Source organism: Poecilia reticulata, linkage group LG1, assembly GCF_000633615.1.
Source record: "Poecilia reticulata strain Guanapo linkage group LG1, Guppy_female_1.0+MT, whole genome shotgun sequence".
Classification (NCBI taxonomy): Eukaryota; Metazoa; Chordata; class Actinopteri; order Cyprinodontiformes; family Poeciliidae; genus Poecilia; species Poecilia reticulata.
In genome coordinates, this window is record NC_024331.1 from 7,659,711 (window position 1) to 7,685,501 (window position 25,791).

Below are 25,791 nucleotides of genomic sequence, written 5' to 3' on the forward strand. Positions count from 1 at the left end.
TTAAAGATTTCAAAAGAACAGTAGAAATCTTATGTTTTTCTTGAACAATATTTGTTGTTAAACTGTTGTTAAGAGATGAGCACATTATCTGGAAACGAAGTGAAACAATGTAAACATCTGATTTTTACTTTGGCAAAATTTACAGACTAAGTTTCTTGTTTCTAGGCAGATGAAAAGTGTTTTTAAATGATTTTATGTTTTATAAACGATAACGTTGATTAATTTGGTGTTTAGCGATTTCAAGAGTAGAAGAAATCCTGTTTTTGTAACAATAACAATATTTGTTTTTAATCGGTTGCTAAGAGGTGATYGTGCTTTCTGTTAGCGAAGTGCCACAAAATAATCATCAGATTTTTACTTTTGCAAAATCTACCAACTGTATATTCCTTGTCATGGCAGAGCTTATGTTTTATTAAYGGTATCACTTTTGTTATTAATTTGGCGTGTTTTTCCAAGGCTTCATAATTAGTTTTGATGCAAATTTGTAGTTTCTGTAATAAGAAAACATGGATGTTTTGAACTTTTTTTTTTGAAAGACATGACATTTCTTTGTGCATATTTTAACTAAATTTAATCATAAAGGTGKTTGATTTTATTTCAGTATAATTCCAAATCTAGCATCCAAACCATTGTGAATCTGCATATTCCGTTTTGTACGAGGCTATAGGCAGAGGTAAGAGAGAGGAAAATGGAAAACCTCTAAATAAAACATAATTTAAAGTTTTTCCACCACCTTAAATGCATTAGTGTAGAAGAAGCCTACTGGATTTTTACTTGTGATTAAAGTTTTATGTGCCATCTTTCTTTACTAAGTGGATGTCTCTAAGCTATTTAAGTGTTTGCCTAATCAGGAATCAGCAAAATGACATTACCAGATATTACCCTACCTTAGTGTTTATGTCATAAAAATGTTGTTTATGCCTGGAAMAACTGGATACGTTTGTTTTCATTTATCTTATCTCACCCTTAATCCCATAGAACTTTGAGTAAAAATGTCTGGGGTTTTTTATTGCAAATATTTCAATATGGGATTTACYGAAGTGAAAATTATTTAMATTTAAATCAATKWTTAGATTGATTTTATCACATTAAACTCCTGCCTTCTGGATGCCTTCCTTCTGACGTTTTCTGGGCTTGTCCCACTGCAGGTGACTTGACTTTAGATAAATGAAATGTCATAATAATAATCAGAGAGAATAATAATCACTAGGAAAAAAATGGCCAGTAATATCACAGCAGGAACCAGTGGAGAACAATGTAACCTGGGAACCACAGCTACACACCGAGGAAGAGGTGGATAATAACATGGGCACCAGGTGAGGCAATCAGGTGATGAGTTACACCTGTTGCTGGCAGATTGAAGGAAAAGAACACAAATGGAGTGAAGAAAGAATCTAAGAACATGAACAGAAAAAATACTAATCTGAGGAAACTAAGTTCAAATGCACAAATAAAATAAGATAAGAAACTAAAAAAACTRAAGTTCACAGGAATGAACAATATGCAAGATCTTGAGGAGTTGAACAACAAAGACATGATTTAGACAGAAACCCAAACAATAATAACCAAAGTTCAAACACACAGATCCCAACTGGAAGACGGTAGTGTCTGTGGCATAAATAAACAGCTAAAGTTGGGTTTTGTGCAGATTTCAATTAAGRATCTTAATTGAAATCTGCACAACCAAAGTTAATAATTATTGTCTTTTTTGCACTTTTTAGGTCATGTTAAAGGTGCAAATGGACATGTTTGAATTATAATTTGCTTTCTYTTTAATACATGTGAGTACCATGAAGTAAACCCTAACCCTACAATCAAATCTGATTTATTAAAATCATTAATAGTCAATAAATGAAATAAGAGGGAAAACGAGAAAAGACAAAATGAAGAGTCTGGAGAGCAAAGTGTGATCATCTTAATGAGGTAAACATATTAAATAAAATTTGGCTTAACTCTCAACAAGCCACCAATGTGCGGAAGCCAGAGTCAACATGAGGACCAAACCGCAATTGTTTAAGTTTTTTTTTTTTTAATTAAGATTTAGACTTGGGACCTAAGTGATGATTGGATGTTCGCGTAAGTACTGAGGGARTGAATTGTGGCAGTAGTGTCCCTGTGGGGATGTGAAAACGTGTGTGTAGGTGTGTGTTGTTGCAAGGGCACCAGATGCTCCGTTGATGAATGGGTTGCTATCACAGCAGAGGCAGTGTAGTGACACTGAAGACCCTAGATCTTCTCTGGATGTCATACACACGCACGCAAACATGCACAGCTACACATGCACGTTTTCTACCCCGACAGCACCGGAGTAGAACTGAACTTAGTCCTCATCTTTCATCTTGCAAGCTTCAACCATTTTTCAATCCTTTTTTTTCTTTTTTACAATATTGCCAATTTTTCCTGACACTTGTTTCTTGATAATACATGGTGTAAACATGTGAGAATATACGTGTATAGTTGTTACCCTGTGGGCTCTGATGTTCAATATGCCTCCAGCCTCTCAGGGCATCACATTTTTTGTAAATGTTATTTTTTTAATAGAGGGGTTTATACAATTATACTGAGGCGAGATGGTTCAAATGAAAGTACAAAAAGAATAAAATAAAATAAAAATAATAATAAAATGAAATTAAAAAAAATTCTCCAGATAGGTTTTGTGTGAAAACAAGGAGTGGATAAGTATGGTCAACATTAAGCATAGTGGAGGGTCGTTTGTGCAGGACAAGCAGACATTAATCCTTTGAAATGGAGGGAAATGTTAACTAAAAGTTACTCTGCTAGAAAACTAAGAAATGGTTTTACTTTTTGCTTGACAAGATAWTTTTTTCCTTWTCCAAAGGAAAAAAATCTAACACAAATGTCTGCAGATCCATATTTAATACACACTACAGATCATATTGGTAGCACCTCATTGCCATGGACTGGTGGAATATGTCGATTTATGCCAAATAAACTAAAATCCCGAATGTATGCATATTGTATGTTCATGTTAAAATGTAAAATTTCTACATAATTTATAGAGATGTGCCGATCAGGTTTTTTCCTGCCGATATCGATTCCGATCACCCATGAATTTACCATATTGTTGAAGTAAATCTTAGCTCATTTATGTATTTTATTATACAACTATAATGAATTCAAGCACTCCACCTTATTTGACCTCAACCATTGCAGATTCCCTTTTTGAAAATTAAAATCCTTGGTTTAAAACATTCACTTCCTGTTCATTATAAGTAGATATCCATATAGCTAATTTAATTTTCTTCACTTCTTTAGTTTCCTTGAAATACTTTTATGCTCTCCGCTGCAGTCCACATCTCATTAGTGTCCCCTGGACCTTCTTTATTCCTGGTCTTTTCTGAGATGCACTTTGCTTCAGTTACATTTCTCTGGCTCATATAGACTTTGAAGATGCTGCAGAAACTCACCAAAACTGAAAGCAGGTTGGGTGCAATGAAGAGTAGTAGTGCAATAGTTGGATTAAATTTTGCAGATAAGGTTGACTGAATACCAAACTTGTAGACACTGACGAAGCTGAGCTTTGCTCTTCGTTTATTTAGCTCAGCATTCTGCCATCTGGAGTCCCGTTTAAGTTAGAGGAGCTTCATATTATTGTGGATGACTAAACATTTGCCTTTTTATCAGAATGAAGCCGGAAATTAATCAGAATGAAACGCTTCTGATGCATGAGGAATTCAACAAGGTAAAGGCAGCTGTGAAAAGATGTGAAGTAATTAGAAATATCACACCAAGCTAATCATTTTTATTCTAAACAACAAAAATAAACTATGCGTTTTTTGCCATTTATTAAATTTATCAGTTATCATTTTTAGCATTTGACATTAAAGTTGGTTGTTTAGGTTCTTGTCCCAACCTTAACTGAATAACATTGACTTAATTTTTGCAACGGTATCACTCTTTTTAATATCCTGTGTCTCTAGTATGGATTTTTAAATGATACATTGTTATATTATTGCTTCAAATATGTTGCTGAAACACGGGGGGTTAAAACAAACAACTGTCTCAATATTTCAGTAGCTGTGTTTCTATTATAAATGAGCACAAAACTACAGTCAGTAGCCTGCTAATGTTGAAAAAACACAATTTCACAATTGCACTGTTTCCGTTAAATGCAATTGAAATCATGCAAATAACTTTTTTTCATGCAATAAGTTATATATAWAAAAAAAAGTGCGCTATCATACTCCAACAACTTCTGTTTGWCTCCGTGGTTTGCACCAGTGCCAACATCTGGTTGGTAATCATGTGACTCGTGATGCAAAAAATATTTCCATAAATCAGTTTCAATATGGCCTAAAAACCACCTCATCCTAACGCCAAAACTTTGAGTGTTTTATCAAATTTGACACGTTTCCATTAAGCAAATTCATTTCGAATTCTCAAATTACGCAACAATATGGTCGATGGAAAACACAGCTACTGTGTCATTGTAGGTGATAATGATTGATTTTTTTAAAATAGATTTTTGAGAAATTCCGTAGAATAGTCAGGATATATTTGGCTCACAATGAAGAAAACTTTCATTGTAGATGCTTGGTAAAGGTTTCACAGATCCCAAATCAGTTAAAATCGCTCCTTTTAGTGTTTCCAKAAATAAAATGCATGTTTCATAAATTTCAAAACTTTTGYTCCTTTTTAAATCTGTGTTAAATTATCCAGTTAAAGTTTAATTAAAACTTTGCTCTACGAATGAATGAATGTGGTTAAAATTACTTAAAACTAAACGGCCGATCACAAACTTGAGCGTTGTTGGCAGATAGCATTTCAATATTCTCAGTTTCTACAAAAATCTTGTATTGTGTCCTTCACATCGTCACGTTTTCTGTATCTTACTCTCACTTGCTTTAGCTACTTACTGTACATAAAAATTATTTAAGTGTCTGGGTGCTTTAGTTGTTAGTCAGCTTGACAGGCAGGGTTTTTACAAAGTGACTCCAAGACAGCACCACAACTCAAAAAAATAAAATAAAAATTGTTTTAAAGTAAGTCTTTAACATTGATAGAGCTAATACCCAAAGCTCGTAGTGATGGCTTAAACTAATACAGCAACAACAGCCAGTGTTGTTGTTTGTTGCTTTTTAATTATCACTGAACCAGTGGCCTTTTGGGACTTGATCATGTTGTAATAGCCCGCAGCATCTGCTCTGATCTCACATCTACACCCAACAAATAAGCTACGTTCAGGGTCAGTGGCTCCGAGTTGCCGCATGCAGGACATGGTCGAGTGCGAGTGTATTCATCTCTGTTGCCACAGTTTATCTCATCAATGTCTGTTTGCGTCGAGTCTAAATGGCATTGGTGATAAATTTCTTTCTTCTCTTCGTCTCTCATCTACAAATACTGAATCACATTAGATTTTGTCCTTTAACAAGGCAATTGCACAGCAGACTAATTAATATATCACATCACCACGGTAACAGCAGGCACAGGTCAATGTGACACGCTGGGGAGGAGGTATAAATTTGTTTTGTTTGTTTAAAAAAATGCGTGTGTATAGAGATGTGACATTAGCTTATCCAGATATCACTTGTATAGAAAGACCGTAATTATATAATTGAAGTGTTAAAGCGAACTAATTTGTGTAGTTTTTGCGCTTGCTAATTATCCCACTGGGTTTATGGGGRAAAAAAATTATAAAGCAATGTTTTGAATGATCACACTTACACAGACATTAATGATAAAGCTGCAAAAGGCATGGCCRATATCAGCACTGTCATTTTTGATGGATCTCAGGAGATATTGTATTACATCACCCAGGACTGCACTCTGCTTACGGATCTAGCACAAAATGAGGTTTATGTAAGCGTCTGATTTAAGGTGCCTTCAATGATAATAAACACTTAGTGCTATTCTGTTCTTGTCTTTTATTTATTTATTTAATATGATCTCTTAAGAATGTAAACCCAAGTCAATGTGGTAAATTTCTTTCAAGCAAAAATAACTTGCATTCATGATCTCATTTTTAAATAGTTTCTCATCTTAAGATCATCTCCAGACTTCCAATACTGTATTTTCCAACCTATTGCAAAATTCATTTTCCTGCTTACTTCTGTACTTCTATTTGGGTCTCTACAGCATCTAAAACTGTTTGAGTTAAACCTATCAATTCACTTTCTGCCAATAAGTTAATTTTTTTTTTTTTTTTTTTTTTGGTGATTGGGAAAACGAGCAGTTTCAAAAACCTACTGATTTGAGTCAATCAGCGGGCACTACTCCGTTACCTAGCAACCGAAGCGGAGTTCATGCCAATGGACCAAGAAAGTATAACCGGTCCCTTTTTTAATGACTGWCGGGTCCTTTCAATTTTCAATTGCCAAGTTTTTGGATTTTATCTGAACTTGGGCTCAAACTTTAGGTCTGGGGTTCTGGTCTCTTAAACCATTTCCATTTTTTGCTCATCAAGAGTGAAACAAAACATCAAACCAGTACTTTAGAAACAAAAATGTGTTATTTCAGGAAAAAATAAACTTGCTTTCAATGACACGTTCTGTTACATTGAGTTGGCATTACTTTAAACAGTAAGAAATTCAATAAATCTAATTTACTTATGAGATCAGACAATACTTTTTAATTTTTAGCTAATCATTTGCTTCTTATATTGAAAACAATGCTTAGCTGAAGGTTAAACATTGCACAGCAGACATGATTTTCTAAAAATATTTAAAATCCTCCCACTACAGTTCAGAAATTAAAACATGTTATCTAATTCCCACTCCTTAATATAAGCAGAGATGCATATTGGACTGCACAGTTATTTCCACTGCCACATTGCAGCAACAATGACTCATGTTTTAAGTCTGGACTCTCTAAAACTGCTGTCAAGAGTTTGTGCCCCTAGCAACCCTGCTTTGAATAAGCAGACAGAGAAACAGTGACTTGATGGATGGATGAATGCATATTTCTAGAAATGCAAAATATTGCACTATTAATATTCAAACAAATTCACAACAGTGCTTAAGTTTTGTTTCTGTTGAGTAAATTTAGTGAAAAAAGATAAGCACTAATGTACTGAAATAGGCCTCAGGATAACGAAACTACAAGATTTGAATTCATAACCTGCAGCGACGGCGTGTCATGGTGAGACAAGATGGTATTCATTTGACAAGAGACCACTCATCCCGGCTGCTAGAGGCTGAAGAATTGACTTGGGATATAAATATTTGTGATATCTCTAGGGAAAACTGACGTCTCTCAGTGATGGACGGAGGAACTGACGCTCTCCAAACTCAACGGACAGATCATAAACGGAGTACTGAGGGATGTTGTGGCTGTTTTTGAATTGGCCTTCACAACAACTTCCTCAGACGTACTTCCATTCATCCGGCAATAGTTTCAGATCAGCTTTTAAATGAGCAACTCGGCTCTGACCGCTTTGCTGACATGAACATAAGTTACTGATGAAAGCTTTTTGCAGCCGCTAAGATACATTTCATCAGTACTGAAAACAAAGTGCTCAGTTGTCATCAAGGCCGTCCTTGAAAAGTGCTGCTTGTGTTTGGTTCTGTACCGTGTCAATGGTGGCATTTCAAATCAAAATACTATTTATTTATGAATAAAAACATCAGGTATTTTATTTAAGACAAGTGTAATTTGTATGCGCTGTGTATTCACAGATCTGAAAGTTACACAGCCAAATGCCAAATTTTTTGAAAAAAAAAAAAAAATCTCTTTTATGTGGAAGTTTTTTGCGTCTCAGTATTTGTACCATGACATTGAAATTTCATCCAAGCATTTTATTGAAACTTCATAGAGGGAGAAAAAAACAGTAAACATGTTTGCAAAGAAGGAAAAAACCAACAAAAAAAAAACGGATTTGACCTTAAAAGCTACAGAATATTAGACATCTCAAATATTAACTATGGAGTAGAATCACATAGGATAACAGAAGCTTTTCAGGAGTAATTTTATGACTGAATGTGTGCCGTTACAATGGCGTAAAGAATAGTAAAGAAACTACAGAAAGATCAAATTTGAGTCGCACAGTCAATTGCCTGTCTCTCCATCAGTAATTTCGTTATCTCCTGACACTTTTCTTTTACTCTCTTTCAAGCCCGCTTTGTCAGCTAGTCACTCCTCGTTCCATTATACGGCACTGGGCTCAGAGGGTGATATACGAGCGCTCCATAGAGCAACTTGGACATGAGAGACTGCTGGACATACATTACGCACATCACTCACACTTTCAGTCTCTCGTCCGAACTATAAAGTGAGCTTTGAGAAAGGCGGCCTGGATGACAACACACAACTCAATTAGGATAGAGGTCAAAAAGGAATGAAGCCGCAGTGAATGATGGCAACGATGAAGACGAGTGAAAGGGAGACGGAGGAGCAGGTAATAATTTAACAGTACAAAAGATAAAGCAGAAAGTAGAAGTAGACTTATCTTTTTTTTTCCCTTCTCTTTTTTTTTTACACAGTCCTTCGTCTCATACGATGCTTAATTTTGGTAACTCTTACTGACCGAAAACAAGAGAAGTTTTGATGTGATTTAACTTCAGGCATTGAGAAATGTGTTATTGTAAACTTCTGATTGTCACTCCATATGTCAGACTCTTTCAAGAAAAAATAGGTTTTCTTTTTTCCCCTTGTTGGTTAGAGGTAACAAGAAAAAAGGTTTTTTCAGGCTTTCTGTCATGAGGTGAAGGACTTTGTTTTTTTGTGACTGTTCTGTATCATTTTCAGGTGATGTTTTGAATCTTGATGATTGTTGTTGTTGTGCACCGTGGTTCTCTTTACTTCCTGTTTTTCATGTAACACCTATTGCTGAGTTGCTTTGTCAGTTTTTGGCCTCGAGTTTCTTGTTGCTTTGGTGTTGAATCGTGTTTGTTTTTAAGGGGTTGTAGTTACTCTTTGTCCTTTCATTTGACAGCGTTTTGTCATTTGTTTTTCACTCATTTTGCTCAGCTATTGCTCATGTTCACCAATCGGACTCGCATGTTTTCACTCCGGGACTCATTAAAACCCTAGTAGTTTGTTTTTGCTTGTCGGATTATTCTGTATGCTTTTTGCACCTTACTCAGCCTGTTTTCGCTCTATTTTTCCTTGTGTAGTTTCTGTTTGGTTATCCTTGCTGCTGCTGCTCCTTATTGTAAGGTTTTGCAATGTGTTATCAAAGTACTGCTGATTTCCAATTTACTTCTTGCCTTCTCAATGTGTTCGGGTCCTCCGCTCATCAAAACATAGCACTTTCTTTTTAAACACCTCAAGAGTCCCATTTTTCTCAGTTCTTAAGAACATGTTGCACAATATGGTGACAACTCGTAGGCTATTGATCAAGACCATTTTAAAACTTGAATAGATATTCATAATGTTTAGAGTTGACCAAAAGATACAGAGAAGAAAAATAAATTTAGCCGGACCTTCTGTCATGTGAGAAGTTCATGAAATGTTTGTTTTAGTCATTATGATTGATCTGCCATATCCACTCTCAATTGGTTCTTTTTACAATTATGTTGTGTATTTTGACTTACATTAGGAAGTTTGAATAAAAACATAAGCATAAAAGCAGAAGAAATGGGAATGCCCCATCAAAATGACACGGCCCAAGCTGCTTTAACCAGTGCTGCCTTTAATTGGTAATACATTTTGGTATCAGATGTAAATTGAACAGCTAAATAATGGCTGATGGAGGTGTTGAAGAACATTGAAGAAAAAGAAAAGATATGCTAATTGGCATGCTTACTGAGAAGCTATCTGATTTTAGCAATGCAACCCAATCAACATTTATTGCTTTGTATTTTGGGCATTTAGATTCTGGGCCAACATGTTCAATAACCGATAATATGAAAGATTCAGTAAGATGCGAAATGTCAAAATTTAAAATGGGCAGTTTGTTACAGCAGCTATCTAACAATACACTTTAAACACTTAACAGCCATTTCGGTTTTTGAGTTTGGGCTTGGTAATTTCCAATATCAAAATATTTCCTTTTTGGAATGTTGAACTTCTTCCACCTTCCTGTCGATTCTTCCTGGATGACTTTGGCAAATTCCAATTTTCTTGAACAGTAAGAATAAACAACAACAAAAAAAAAAATGCATCTTTTAATCAAACATATCCAGCAGACAGCTGTGTTAATTTATTTTATTTTATTTTTTTAAACTCCACCAGTTTTCCAATTCAGCAACATTCAAGGCAAGATGAGAAACAGTGTGACAGGAGATTAAGAACGGTCAACCTCTGATTGTGTGTTACTACTGTGATATTGAAGATGTGAGCTAGTGCTCCCACAAAGTGCAATTCAGCACATGCTAAACAAGAGTCTACATGGAATGGTAAACTGAAAAAAGTCACCTGTGTGTCTTTGTATGAATGCTTGCTGAGGATCTGGTGAGAGCAGAGATGATGGAGGAGGCTGCCTCACTAAACAGGGTCATAAAGTCGCTGTGCTGATTCTGTCACCTCGAAATATTTACCATCCCTTAGTCTCCGTCTCTCTCCACTCTCTCACATATGTAGAGGCACAAGTATGCCCACATGCAGGCATGAGATATACTTACAGCAGGCGTCCATCACACTCCTCACAGCGTGCATGCCCTTGGTTATCGTCTCTCTCGCCCTTATGTGATTACGGGCTGCATTTCTCTGTCTCGAGTATTGCTATCTCGTTTTCACACTGGCACATGTGGATGCAGAGCGTAGCCTCCACCACTGTCTTACCCGCTCTAAGAAAAAACACAGTGGGAGGGAGAAACACTTATTTTCTTGTCCCTTTCTCAATGTCATGGCGTTTATCTTCTCCTTTACACCAGCTAACAAATACCTTTGAATAAACTCTTTTTTTGTTTTTCATTAATTTTTTTTACATTTCCATCCCCTCTGACCATTATTCTGTTTCCAATCTATTCTAAGGTATGATGCCTCTTCTTAAAACACTGTCGCACATACCTAGCCTTCCTTTCATGGCGATAAACTGCAGCGAAGATTTGCACTGTAATATATTTTCAATAAAAATGTTGACTTCATGTGGCAGCGGAGATGTGAGCCAAACAAATAATGAAAAGGCTTGTGTTTGAAACTTTTCAAGTAACTTTAAGAAAACCGAGTTAGTAAATCTTCACTGTCCTCTAAGATGTCTACATGAGAGTACGAACATTTGAAGATACGTTTTTCTGCACTTCTATGAGAACAACACTTAAACTAATACTTGATATTGAATTCGAATGGTACACTGAATTGAGCATTGCTCAAGCTTTCATTGGTCAAAATGGAAGAAATATACAGCAACTGGAAAACTGGCAGGACATCAACCTAAACTGTCAGTGTGGACAAGGAGGAGAATAATCAGAGAAGCTGTCAAGAGGCCATTGGTGAATCTGGAGAAGATGCAAATCCGACCTCTGCAAGAGTAGCAAGAAGACATTCTTTGTAGAAACAGAAGCCACAGGAAGTCCAGAAAATTGCAAGTCATATAGAAAGACACAAGTATTTGAAAGAACATTGCTCTGCAAAAGTAACTTTCATGTTTTATGCGATTGGAATTACTCAATGCAAACGTCTGTCTATCCATCTATGTATCTAAATAAATTCATACCAATTTTGCATGTAGTTGTAACTGATAGTACAGTGTAGTTGTCAGGCAAATGCATGTCCACATCTCCATGGTAATCACAGGAGAACAGTTGCTCATCAGTTTTGGTTGTGATTTTCAAAAGTATGCCCCCTCTGTTATTTATAATTCTTTTAATCTATTCGTGAGAAGTGAAATGGTTCTTGCCTCTATTAGTGTTGATGGCATCTACCATGCTTTGCTTCTTCACAAAGACATTGGAAAACATYGAATCAACTGAATTTTGCTCGTCAGAGAAAAAGGGTGAGGCTCGGAATGAAAACCAGGCATRAATATTTGAAGAGTCGGAATAGCAATGCGAGTGAATCCAAGGAACAGGAATAYGCTTACAGCTCTGACAGATCTACACATTACACTAAACTRGCACAAGAGTAGCAGCAAACAGTTCAAATCTAAATCATTATGRATACRACGTCTGCAGGGCAAAGTGACCATATYCCCCTAAATCTTGTCAATACAGCTGCTGTCAATCGGGTTTCAGCAATATACAGGGTTCTTTCCTGTCTAACGGTGTGTAAAACTCTAGAGTTATCCTTAAATACATGTTGCACCTGATTATCATAAAATAGCAAATTAGTTTTTAATCACTTACAGAATATGGTAAATGGCCTGTACGTACTTGCGTAGCGCTTTATCAAGTCGAGAGGACCCCAAAGTGCTTCACACACATTCACACACTGATAATGGCAAGTACCATTAGTCCCAAGACAAAGAACACAATTCAGCGTGTTTTTARGGGCTGTTATCGAAGTTTACAGCAGTCTTTGTTTTCTCTCTGTAGTTCTGCTGTTAGTTRATGATGCATTTATATGTAAAATGATTTTTATGCATTTCATGTAAAGAAATGCAATTTTTTTTAGTATTTTGGTCACTGATCAGATCAAATGAGGGTCAATGGGAAAATTGTCATTGCTGACTGATGCATCATTAATTTAATTGTATATTTTTTTATGAACATGTAATCGGAAACACTATTTCCACTGATTGCAGTTCTGACTCTTATGAAGTATTAGAAATTATGATCCAAACTAATATAACTCCACCTGCTGGTAGATAATATTTACTGGAGTCACAACCACTTTCCCTTAGTTCAAGACAAGAGATGACGGAAGGAGCTTATGTGTCTTGTCAGCGCTTTCACTTTATATTCATTTAATGCTTTGAATATGCTTTATTTTTATGATCTGATAGCAGAAGGCTGTTTCTGCTAACAGCCTTCTGTAGCCTTCAAACGGATGAGAGAGTCTGCACTCTATGCCGTCCACACAAAGACAGGGATATGTGTTTCTTAAGCAAATATTGTWCCTCTAAGAGGCTGTACAATGACTTATAAACCATAGAAAAAAAGCMAACAACTTGGTTTTAAATACATATTTCCTCAAGTGTCCAGCTTTTTTCTAACCCATCAGGTGAAACAATTGTTTACACACAACCCTCCACTGCTGACCCACTTCTTTGGGGATCCTCTGCAAAGCCACCAGCTTCACTCTCCTTTCCAAACCTGAAGTGGTGAAGAGAACCTGTTGTTTACCTCGTTACTCCTCTCTTCACCTAAATCTTTCAAACCACTTCTTCACACTTGCTAATAAAATGGCAAAAAAAGCTAGCTAATGAATCAAACACTATTCCTCCTTTACAGCCACCACAAATGATTGATAAACCAACAGAAGCTTTATGTTCCAACGAGCTTCAATGATCACTTCTGTCCTAGTCTGTAACTTCCTCCAACCAACATAATTGGCTRAAATACACCATTTACCAGCAATATGATACCTCAATTTTGTTCCTTCTGCCCCAAACTTTTCCCCACAAACTCTACCTCTCATTTCCCCAAGCTTTATAGTTCAGATAAAGACTTTTCCTGTTCAACAAAAAAATCCTGTGAGTCCAGTTCACCATTTTCCCCAAACATTTTATTTATAGGGTACTCCATAATCAGGAACATAATTTTTTTTTAATGTCACTGTGAGATAGTTTTCAGGATTGCCTGTTATGTTTGGACAACTTTCCATTTTTGCTCTGTAAATTTAGTTCTCCAACTCGGCCCCAAAGTATTTACATACCAGCTTTGTTTACYTAATTGACTGCAAAAAGCAGAATATTGCACTGAAGATTCCATCATTACGTTTCAGATTTTTATTAGGAATAAATTAAGGATACCATGGATATTTTCCTCCWCTATTATACACTACTTTGGCATGATCTATTACAAATCACATTAACATACATTGAGGCTTGTGGTTGCAATGTGACATTATAGGAAAAGATCACAAAGGGTTAGATGGAAGGCAGTGCGTGAAATATTCTTCTCCTCCTAAAAACTGTTATCATCTCTTTATCGCACAGCGGCTGTTTTATTTACTTTYAACTTCTGTCTAATGAAAGGTTTTAACATATACTTATCTCCTCTGTAAGAGAGTAGCCATGGACCAGAATTTTTAACTGGCAATTTGAAAACACATTAACTCCATTAAGCTCATTCATCCTTCAGCTGCCCACCAAAGTAAACATCCCTTTTAGCAGCAAGTGACTGAATAAGCACTTTATAASTAGACAGCTGCTCCATAGTGAAGTAACTTCCCCWCTGACCAGGTGGATGGCCCATSAAAGTATTTCTGTTTTCCTCACCTGCGTTTTAAMATTTAATCCCCACACTATTATTTTGTTGTGCTGTTTGTTACTCAGGTTTGGCTTCTCTCATCTTCTCTCTCCATTTTCATCATCCACTAATTAGTCTCCTGGGTCCTGAACAAACGAAAKACATCAGTAGCTAGAGATGAATCTAGACAGAGACAAATGAGAGCAACTTTTCTGGAGCATCTATAAATAGATATGATAGTAAAGCTGTCCCCTTTACGCTAAAGAAGCCTTTACAAAAATGCAAATATCAGAGGAACTGTTAATTTAAGAGTAAGGAAGAGCATACTTTGCATTCCAGGAAAAAAAAAAAGATTTTATGTTTAGAAGCCCTAAGAAATTTTTTTTGGATTGTAGTTCAATAAGTTTGTAACATGAAAGAGAGAGAGAAAAAAAAAGTTTAAAACAAACTAATGGAGTGGATAGTTTGGTCCATCATCCATGTTGATTTTGAATGMAATTTTTCAGAGTGAGGGAACACAAATACAGTAAAGTACAACTGTGTCTGTGTTGTAGCTACATTTCAAAATCAGATTCAAAGACAATATTTTTAAAACCATAAAAAAGTGTGCACTTATTTCTTGTAATTGGTGGGTTTTTTGGCTGTTAAGCTAAAAACGTGCAGAAAACGATGCAGAATGTGCAACTCCTTAATACCACATTCAAAATTTTCTATCTGTTTCTTCAAGGCTAATGTTGCAGYGTTTATTCTTGTACCACACGTTTACGAGGACGCCTATTGTTGTCGGTCTGTGCGAATCTTGTGTGTGAGAGAGACAGAAATAGAGCAAGAGTTCTCCTTTCAAAGCTTTCTGTTTAACACAAAGCTCACTGCAGAGCCATGTAAATGTGCTGGAACGCTTCACTGCTCTACAGTCCTGTTTGTCTAATACAGTGTGTTTAACTGTGAACTCTGCTGCTTGTTTTCTGGTGCGTTTAGCAGCAGTGTGTCATCTCAGTGTGTCATCTGTTTGTTTATTTACGCTACATTTTGGGAAGAATGCGTGTGTGTGTGTGTGTGTGTGCGTGTGTTTTGTCCACCTTGGCTGAACACATGGAATCACACACTGATGGAGGTGGAGAGGAAAAACGTCTGTCCAAATCGACAAACTATAAAGTAGCAAACACATTTTAATTTCTTCCGTTTCAAAATTACACAAATTCTTAGAAAATAATTTTGATACTCTTGATCAAAATTTTAAGACTAATTGAAAAGTGGCAAGAAATCACATTTTGTAGACCTTCCAAATACAAAAGAGAGAAATGGGAGCGAGTAAGCAAATAACCATTGAACTGAAATAGGTTGTTCATCAGCTGAGCAAACGTTTAAGACCACAACATTTAAAAGTCCAACTCTTTGCAAAAATGCTAATTCAGTGTCCTTTTCTGTTAGGTATCCACACTGTAATGACCTCCAAATGTAATGACCTCCGGCTYTGGTTGGGTGGCAAAGGAAGTTTACAAAAACAGACACCAGATGTGAGTGTATGTGTGGTTGTTTGTCCATATTGCCTTGCAATGGACACCCTGACCACCGGAGCCTCAGCAGGAGTCTGAAAGGATAAGCGGGTTTAGATGATGGATGGATATAAATAACTCTGGGTTATAGATCCAGGAGGGTCCCCAGTGACAGTCTCCTTCTCCATTTAAGGAGATCTCAAGGCATTCCCAGGAAAAGTCGACATACAGTCCATCCAGTGGGTTCTGGGTATTCCCTGGAGTCTGCTCCTAACACCTACAAAACCAGGAGGCGTCGGGTTCACCGAACATCCACACAAAAAAATWWAAAATAAAAGTTGATTCCATTYGGTACAGAGAGGCAGGATCTSTACTCCTGATTCTATCTAATGATGGATCTCATCCTGTTACTAAAGCCGCTGTATTCAATGAGCACTAAAGAAGCTCATTGTCCCCAGTAACAAATTCTTTGGGTTGGGATTTAAATCTCATGACTGCAGTCTGTGGTATATTGCACATCTTATACTTTGTGGTTCTCACTGTTTTTAAATTTTTTCTGTACTTTGTTGGACAAAATAAAATAATCTCGATTTTGATATTGGAAACATAAGGGGCTTTTCGGACTTGACAGACAAACTAACTCATCCCCAAGTATAAAAACATAAAACAATAAAACCTGAGTTTTTAGTTTATTCATCAAAAGAACTCAGAGCGCTGCAAATTATAACAGATTAGGTCATATAATTTTTCCAATAACTAAAATTTGTGCCTTCATTTTCTCTGCTGTCGTGGAGAATAAAAACTGATGCTGGTCATTTAGCACAGCAGGAAACAAACGAGGAAAACAAACGGCGGCGCTGTTCAGAGTGTGATGGGGCAAATGCTGTCCCATTACATCTGCCTTGCTACTTCAAAGTGTTGGTGTGATGAGAAGTGAACCAAAGGATCCACTCGGGGACAAAAACCAACTGATTAATATGAAATTTATAAATGATAGATTTTATTTCTTAAAAAGAAGATGATCTGTAATCATCTRTTTCCTCTTATCAAATTATGAGTCTATTAGGCTTTCTGAGCCTTTTAATCAGTGTTTAAATGGATCTAATATTAGATTTTAGATATTAATTTCTTTTTTAAATGGATTTTACCTTTGTAACAAAGTCACAAGCTTCYTGATTTCCTCACCACAAGTTTATTAATTTACAGGGCTCTCCATTATTCACCTCCGTGTCTGTGTCGAATCCGTCTTCACCCACTAGTCTGTACATTTATCTTCCACATACATTGTCAGGCAGCACACGTTTACGTTTGATTCYGCTGTTCTCCTTTATTTCCAGAGTGCGCCTACTCAATTCTGACCAGAAGGAGGGGAAAACATGCACAAAACAGCACAGCAAGGCAGTAAAGTAAAATTGGAAATCATTTTTACTTTGACTGCTTGGGAAAAATAATACTTTTTCAATACAGTAAATTCTTATAATAAACAATGCCAGCTTGAACTAAACCAATTTCTCGTCTCATAAAAAACGAGAGCACAAGATTAGCTGTTTACGGTGCATCTTTTCAAATCTCCTTAGTGGGTTTTTAAGGGCTTGTTGTGTAGCAAAGGCGACTTGATGCATAAATGTCTTGGTTTTCCAGGATAAACACTTGGGTTTCGGTTTAAGTGTTCTGTGGCTTCTTTCCAACTAATTTTTAGCTAAAATGAATAAAAGTTTAAATTGTTTACTTTAAGAATGACATCCAAGTACCTCACCACATCATGGACTCTGTTTGGGAACATAATTCATCAAGTAAACATTAAAGTTATTACATCATGTGTGCAGTAATTATCGTAACCAAGTACTATTCTTCAAAGGGAATTTGCAAATACGACAACACTTACTCTTCTATTCACAAGGTTGACAATTTCAGGGGGGGGTTTCACAAGGATTTTGGTCAAGGGACTAAGATTGCAATTGAAGGAGGCTAATTTTTAGGAAATGTTTTTGTTGTTTTTTGAATAACTATTCAAAACTTCCTCATACTAAATATTGTAGTAAGGTTTCCAAAGCTTCTATAAAATTAACAGGTCCACAGCATCACAGATGCTTGGGTATACTTTCAAGTAGGCATATTGTATACTAGATCMATCAGGAGTGTTTGAAGGTGAAAATTCATGTCATTTGGCCAAAAGGACAAAGTTTGWGTAAAAATCTCTAACTCTTAAAACGCCACATGTTTCAATGGGCAAAACAATCTCTGAATTGATCTGAATTTTTATATATGCCAATATTTGACACATTTAAATAAGTTTTCATTAGTGTGAGATGTCTTTGCCCATTGGTTGTAGCTCCTTTATTGATAAAGCTGCTGCTCTGATAAACGGTACCTATTAGTTACCCTGCTGATCAGTAAGTCCTTCATATTGCCACTARTTTAAAAGAAAAGCAAACCAATCAATCAGCCACAGCTATTCAATTATGTTCCATCATGCATTTAATTTATTGSTGTATTTGGCTGTATTTGTATAATCCTGATTTGGAAGTCACATACTACCAACCACAAAACATCCCCGCAAAAAAGCTAACTGTATGGAAATGTGGCTCTTGCTGACATTGTTCTCATGGCTGTAAAGACGTTGTGATGTTAATACAGTTAAGTCATGCTGCGCACAGGCTGTGGTGCCCCATAGCATTGATTGATGACCATGCTGTCGGTTCAATCTAAGAAATGCATTGAGAGACGGAGAAAGAGGGATTAGTGTATGACAAATAAATAAAAAAAATGGGAGGGAGCAAAATGGATCGGCTGAAAACAAAGGGAGGAAGAGAAGACGTAAATGGAGTTGGTCTGAAAAGCAGTAATGGAAGATGTGAATTGCAATTTTGAAATAAAATCAAAATAATTGTAGTTGAGTTTAATTAAAAACTTACTTGTGATCTAAACTTTTTATGTATTTTTCAAGCACATAATGCCATTTAAATGCACAATCCACTAACTGTTGGCTTCAATTGTTATGAAAATGTTGTTTATATCAAAAACAACTTAAAATTTGGAGCCATATCTGACACTTTGAAACTGGCCTCCATCTCTTTAAGAACCTTTTACCTTTCCGACACTCCCACTTCAGCATGCCATCACAACACTTCTGTATGCTGTTCATTGATGCCATGTGCAACCGTTTTTCAGAAGGTTGTAGCTCAGTAGACCCATAGATCCACCAGGTGTTTGCAGATTGTTGCTGCTGCTAGTCTGAGGGGCTGAAAAGGGAAGGCACAGGGAAGTGGTGCTGGGTGGGGTGAAAGTTGAGCTGAGGGCTGATGCCCAAAGGTGGAGCTTTGGGGAAATAAATGAGGCACTGTAGGAGCAGACTTTAAGGCACCATCAAATGGTTGCCAATGGAGATTCAAGGATAATTCAAACATGTATGAATGAGTTAAACCAACAGTCAGAGTATGTTTTTGATGAGGGAATCACAATATAACATGGTGTAAGGCTAAAAAATGTCTAAGCATAATGCCTCCCTTTTAAGACTTTCAGATTATGTTGCTTTTACTTGGGTATTTTATCAGGCTTTCTGATTAGTCCACTTGTAACCTCCCCATACTACACATGACGAAGTTATCGACAGCTTTAAGGTGTTGCACAGTACTTTGTATTACAATGTTTTGTCATGCATGTCACATTTTATTGAAGTTTGAAACCTTTTAAACCTTAAATCATAATCTCAGCAGCTCCCATCAACGTTGACTGAAGTAACAATGCAAACAGGAAGCTAACTGAATGCAATTTCAGCAATTCAATCTTCAAGCTTTCAAGCATCTTTGAGCTTAAACACAAACGTTAATTCAATTTATTTTGAAGCATTTGAAGAAAGAAATGTCATAAGCATTGTTGGGGAAAAAGGAGCCAGAGGGCTTTAATAAGAAAATATGCTCGATGATATTTCCTTTGGTGCGTTTGTTGTTTGACAGCATGAGTGTGTCATTTGTTTTTTGGTTTTTTTTTCCTTGCCATTTCGCAGAAAGCATACATTGTCAAACTACTGAGTTAAAGCGACAGGCATGAAAACAATGCCGGGCTTTGAGTGAAATGATACGGAAATTCAGATGTATTGCAGCAAATGACTCATTGGCACAGCCATTTACAGTAAATCATAGAGGAACTCGGGGACTGGAAATTGACAAAAAGTAGCCACACACACTCTCCAGAAGTACAAGGGTGATGTCATTCCATTTATTCTGTTGTCATCTATATCAGTGATTCTCATTGCTCGACTTGGTCGCACTGCAGAAACGACCATGCAACCAACACACGCGGTGCACTGAAACGCACATCGAGATCCTTCTGGACACCTATTGATTCTTGCTGTTTATGCTTGAAGGAAAAATTATTAGCATTCTAGGGTCACCACAGAAAACTCTTCTACACACTGCAACATATCGGCACAGGAACAAACACCGCTATTGATTCAGCTGGGATACTGAAAACAGAGATGATATGCCCGGTACCCTATCCCAACTCTGTATTATCAAATGCTTTTATGTTGATCTATAGGTTTTGTCTGCATAAAGTGATCAGTAACATGTAAAACGGTTTAAACCGCTGCTGTGAATCTCAACTGTGAAAAGGGAAAACATCATTAGTTCATTATCCTGCTTGACAAACATTAAGCCCTCATTCTGCTAGACTTTGATGCATGTCCCCAATCCAGACTGTGCTTATATATAAATTGGTTGGATTACATCAGAATCGAAAATATCGAATGCTTGTTCAACATGCAAATTTTAAAGTAGATTTATCTTCCTTTGCTAAGGAACAAATTGGAAAATGTACCACGTTCCCCTCATTGGTTCCTTTTAATCTTGTATGAAATTAAATTCTTTCCCCTCCATTACAAGAGCGACACAAGCCTTTTTAGGTATTAATAATTGCTACACATGCAGTATTCTGATTGAATTCATGCTTCGTTGTTAATGCTTTCAGACGTATTCCTGTGCACCGCTGCATGTGTTTTGGTTGATTAGGATTCCGATGAATCTTGGATGCATTTCACCTGTGTTTTTCCTCAGTCTGGACATGGTTCAGTCAGCAGGTATTAGGTTGCTTTGTGGAAAATATCTCCTGATGTGCAGAGGAAACCACACAGCTGTGTTGGATTGGACTTTAAGAAACTGTCCAACTCTGTACAGCTACATGAAAGCGGCAGCATGTAAATTTCTTAAAATCCTTTTTTTCTCTCTCTTTTTCCTTGGATACTACAGGAGTTACTGTCAGTGACCGTAACAGTATAGTGTGAAACAGAGAAAATCTGTGAAAAAAATTTAACCCCAAAACAGCTCATCAGAGCCAGGAAGAGGGCCTTAGCGCTGTCAATCAATCTTGCGTACTTGTTGCTTGTAATTTCCCCGCTTTGCTAGGCCACAGCCAGCTTCCCACATTGGATCCTGCCATGAATGCTTAGGCCAGTTAGCTTAGCCACAGGTGACGGTGGATAAACAGTTTTCCAGGAACACAAAGTTTTATCCGCCATTACCACAATGAGCAACTCATACATGAGCATCATTGACCTCTTTATCACAATCCTCTTGGCTTTGAATGCTTGTGTAGTACCGACTGGGAGGAGTACATATCTGCACTGGGACGCAAAAGAGGAAGTATACTTTTCATCTGTCTCATGTTATATGGTGACAGTTTTTACAAATGTAAAACAAAAACATTATTTAGGAAAGTTGCATACTGAACTTGCTCCGTTTGGATATTTTTCTCATTGCGTGTATGCATTTGGATCAGCATATCAGCTCCAGTGTCCCCTTTCATGCAAGAGTGGTACTGAATAACCTGAGGAAAGACTTTTGTGGTATTATGTAACTGCACTAGTCACAGAAGTGTGAAACGGTTTCATATTGTAGACTTTACATTGGCCTAATGGAAATGGAAGTTTCTTAACACAGGAAAAAAAAACACCAGCAGTGAACTACAAATTCTTTTTGTCAGAAAGTTATTTTACATTTCACATTGGAACTGACCTTCTTAAATTGTCTTTAAAACTCCTTTTCACTTCATTTCTTGTTTGCATTCTTTTTTTTTTTCTTCAGCAAGTTTTGAGTCAGCAGTTTTTCCCAGTCATGGCATTTTGGTATATTCACTGAGAGAGAGCTTTTCTTTGGGAAAGAGAGAGGGGGGAAAAAAAATCAAAAGCCACTGAGGCGTTAAGGTCATGCAATTTCCACAAATAAAGACCAAATGCATGCTTGTGCACGAGAGTGAATGTGTGCATGAGACAGAGACTGATGAAGATCGAGAGAAGTGCTAAAGTGAGATAGGAAGTGAATTAAGGAGTACAAGAAAGGGAGCAATGGAGACTTTAAGGTATGGAGAGCAAGGTAAGGGGAGCGAAAGAGTTAGAGAGCCAGATAGGCAAAGATAGTACAGCCTTGCAGCGAGAGTCCGTATCTCTTGCCACCAATGACTCCACATGCTGCACTTCAACTAATGGACTCTGTCTTCCTCTACTTTCTTATCAGCCCTCTGTCCCTTTTTCCATCCTTCCTTCCTATCTCAAACGTACTCAAAGGTGCGCTATCTTTCCACTTAACGGCTCCACCTCAATCTCATTTTTATCGGGCTTTCGTCTTTCTTTCTCCTCACCGCTATCTCACTCTTAAATGCTTCCGGTCTTCTTCTTCTGTCTCCTCCTCGTCATTTTTCATCCATCTCTCCATCAGCAGTTCACCCACACCTCTGGTGTCCTTATCTGTTCACCAAACTGGGTGAAGATCTATTTTTAGACATTTTGCTTCCCCCTGCGTTGGTCCGTCTTCAGCTCTTTTTGGAAGATCCATTGCATTTCTGATGGATTTAACGTCTGGTCGGGTCATTTCATCTTTGCTTAACTAAAACACGTTTTAATTGAATCGTTTCAGATGACCCAGGAGCAGTACATCCTGGCGGCCCAGCCGAACCCCCTCCACCAGCGAGGCGCGTCGGAGTGCAGTGGCCAGGTCTACCCAGCAGTCGGCATCTACGGCTGGAGGAAGAGATGCTTGTACTTCTTCATCCTCCTCCTACTTGTCACAATGATTGTCAACCTGGCACTCACCATCTGGATTCTCAAAGTCATGAACTTCACTCCGGTAAGAGGCTCCTGTGTGCATACGTCATTAAAGTGCCAAGGTGTTTTATGGGATTGGCGTAGAAGATGCTTTAAATGACTTGAAAGGGTTCGCTTAAGGTACTAATGCCAATATATGATAATAAAATTAAGAGCAGGTAACTGATACCCAAGTAAATCTTAGCGTCTCATTGTGTTTCACCCTAATAGCCGTCCATTACATATACGAAATAATAAATCGTATTTCTCTTTTCGTGTGTTTTGGCACAAAGGTAATTGTTCAGTATTGCTGAAGGGGATTTATTGTTGCAGAGGGCACCTTGTGTTGGAGATGATGTGGCCAAAAAAAAGGCAAAGCTTAGTGCAGGATTTTCTCGAAGTTATTGTCTGCTCTTCTCCCTTTATTCACATGTACCTTATCCCATGGAGGGTGGAAATCTCACTCCACAGTTTTGATAATAACCTGCAAGACTGACAGTATCGGTGGAGTGTCACACTTTTTTAATGCTCACTGCTGTTCTGAAGCCTGGGCTTTTTTTTTTCTTTTTTCTTTTGCAGATAAAAATCCATGAGCAAAAGGATGGTTAGATCTTATCCGAGCTGTGTTTGTTCCCTGGTTTTGCTTGCCTCCAAAAAGTTTCTTGTTCACACTGGAGCAAGCAGTGAAAAATAAAAATCAATGGCATGATGCTGAGTATCTAGTAGCCTTGACTGAGGATATGCACTTTTGTACTTTTGGGTTGTTCTTAAGTGATATAATCTCCTAAAAAGGCTGAAGATAATAAATGAAAAGAGAATAGAGGGCTTTTAAGGTAGAAACTAACATCCCAAAGTGTTGATGTTAGTTTTCATAGGAAAAATGTGATGAAGGCTTGTCAGGATGCTTCAGCAGCACTCCGCTAAAAGAGGTTCTTCACAGTGCATTCTCTGGTCAGGGTTTTGGCCAGGAGAGATCCTTAGTGAAATGTAATCTGATATGCTTAAGTTGAGCACATCAGCAGAGATCTATAAGCGCAGATCGATGTAATTTTGGATTCGGCCTCAGATGCCCTCTCATGGAGCTGCAGCGTTATGTAATTCTGCATACTTTTTTCTACAGAAAGCTGCCATGATCAATTATTCCACACTTTGTGCACATTTCATTATTGGCTTTTGGTACTACAACCTCTGCTCAAAGATTGGAAGCGAAAAATGCTCCAAATGGGATCATATGAAATAAAAACACTAGAATACAGCTAGAGGGAGGAAATGTTAAAACAGATACTCTACCACCAGTAATTTTATGGAGATGCTGGGGAGAATTACTTTTGAATGACTCTATAACTGATAATTAAATGGCAGTAGCTCCCCAATAAGTGAGGATTATGTCCATAAAGTTGGTAGAATGTGTAAAAACTTTTTTTCCCCTTACTGTTCAATGGAATTAGCAACGGTTGATGTAGACATTTCATTATGATCAGGGATTGCTTGCTTTTGGGATGATTTATAAACAAGTTTTTATTTTTGCTCCCTATAATAATAAATTATCCATACACCTGTTTTGCCTGGTGCACTGAGACTCACGAGATTATATTGTAACGGTATATATATTCAAATGAGGTACGTTTTAAATTGTGAGCATCTGCTTAAGCATCCTAACTTTATATCCCATGTTTTATTATGCAAACATCACAATATAATTGAACAGAACATGACAATTTTTGTGCTTACTTGTCTAGCTATTCTATTTTGAACCATTTCTGGCACATTTCTTAATCTTTTGACGGCCAGCAGGATTGTGGGAACCAAGGTCTGATGCTAATACAGTGAACCCTCTTGTTTAGGATAAGAGGTGAGGTTTAGACGTGTGGTGTGAATTACATTTTGGTTAGGTATACATTTGTAATGGTTAGGGAGCACGTCCACATTAGGAATAAATACTGTTACTAAAATGAATGGAAATGAATGCAAAGGCCCAAAATGGGTAGAAAAGCAAACCTGTGTGGCAATGAACATGTCTGCTAAAGTAAGTGTAAAAGACAATCAACATTTCAGGGGTGGTATAGCTTGTGAAATACAAAGAAGCTTGACAAATCCCAAGAGTAAAACTTAACCCTATTAAGTTTTTGGCAAAAAAAGGATGATTTACAAAACTTTAACTATATTGAAATACTGAGGATGTATTTGATATGCTGTGGCTGAAACCGTACATGGAGGATATTGTTGTTTGAAGCAGCCAACTGGGTTTCATCTCAACCTCAGGACCTTCTCTCTCTCTCCTCTTTTCCTCATCTGCAAAGAAAAACCACAGTAAATGAAGACCACTTCTGCCATAACCCTTTGGAAGAAATAAAAAAACTCCTTTTTACTTTTTGTTTTTTAAATATTAACTTTAAACATTCTTCTGTCTTTTTAACTACACGGAAATGCCATTCTGAAAAAGAAAAATCTGATAGAAGAGTGAATTCTTCACTGATTCTGGTTGTGTATTTCAGCATGTTAATAACATGTTGCTCACCAAGAGCTTATTATTTGCAACAAATAGGCAATCTGTAAATGATCACATAGAGCCGAAGTCTTGTACAGCTACTCCGTCTATACCACAGCTCTTGGCATGGGGAAAAAAAAAAAGAAAGCCCCATTGTGCACATAGAATTAGAAGAAAAGGGAGAAGATTTTKCAAAGGGCTTGAGGGAAAAAAAAAACTACTTGAAGATGGGGCAAGGGAAAGATTAATGAAAATGAGAGGATATTTTTATATGGCTGAGTGGTTGTCCGTCTACGCATGGTGTAGCTCTAGTGTTTGAACATCCACACTCTTCTCTCTTCTCTCTTTCCTGCCCTCTCTGCCTCTCGGATCCCCAGAGAGTCAGCTAGATATCTGTTTCAGAGTCGGAGGCAAAGTCGGTGGATGCTGAGTTGACACAGAGTCTAAACTCAATGCTGCATGACTCCTAATAGTGTAACTAGATATAGTGTGGTCTTTTTTTGTGTGTAGTTTTTAGTTTTTGTGTCTGTAGTTTGATATATA

At 37.1% G+C, this 25,791-nt stretch overlaps 1 protein-coding gene across 3 annotated transcripts in view; it reads left to right on the forward strand.

The window, feature by feature from the left end:
* The window catches only part of LOC103462454 (zeta-sarcoglycan-like), a 295,105-nt gene that overhangs the window by 164,575 nt on the left and 104,739 nt on the right, over positions 1-25,791 (forward strand). For all 3 annotated transcript variants that reach the window (XM_017306215.1, XM_017306217.1, XM_017306219.1), the window contains exon 2: positions 22,594-22,803. In XM_017306215.1, coding sequence (XP_017161704.1) covers positions 22,594-22,803 — 210 coding nt within the window. The remainder of the gene's footprint in view (positions 1-22,593; positions 22,804-25,791) is intronic.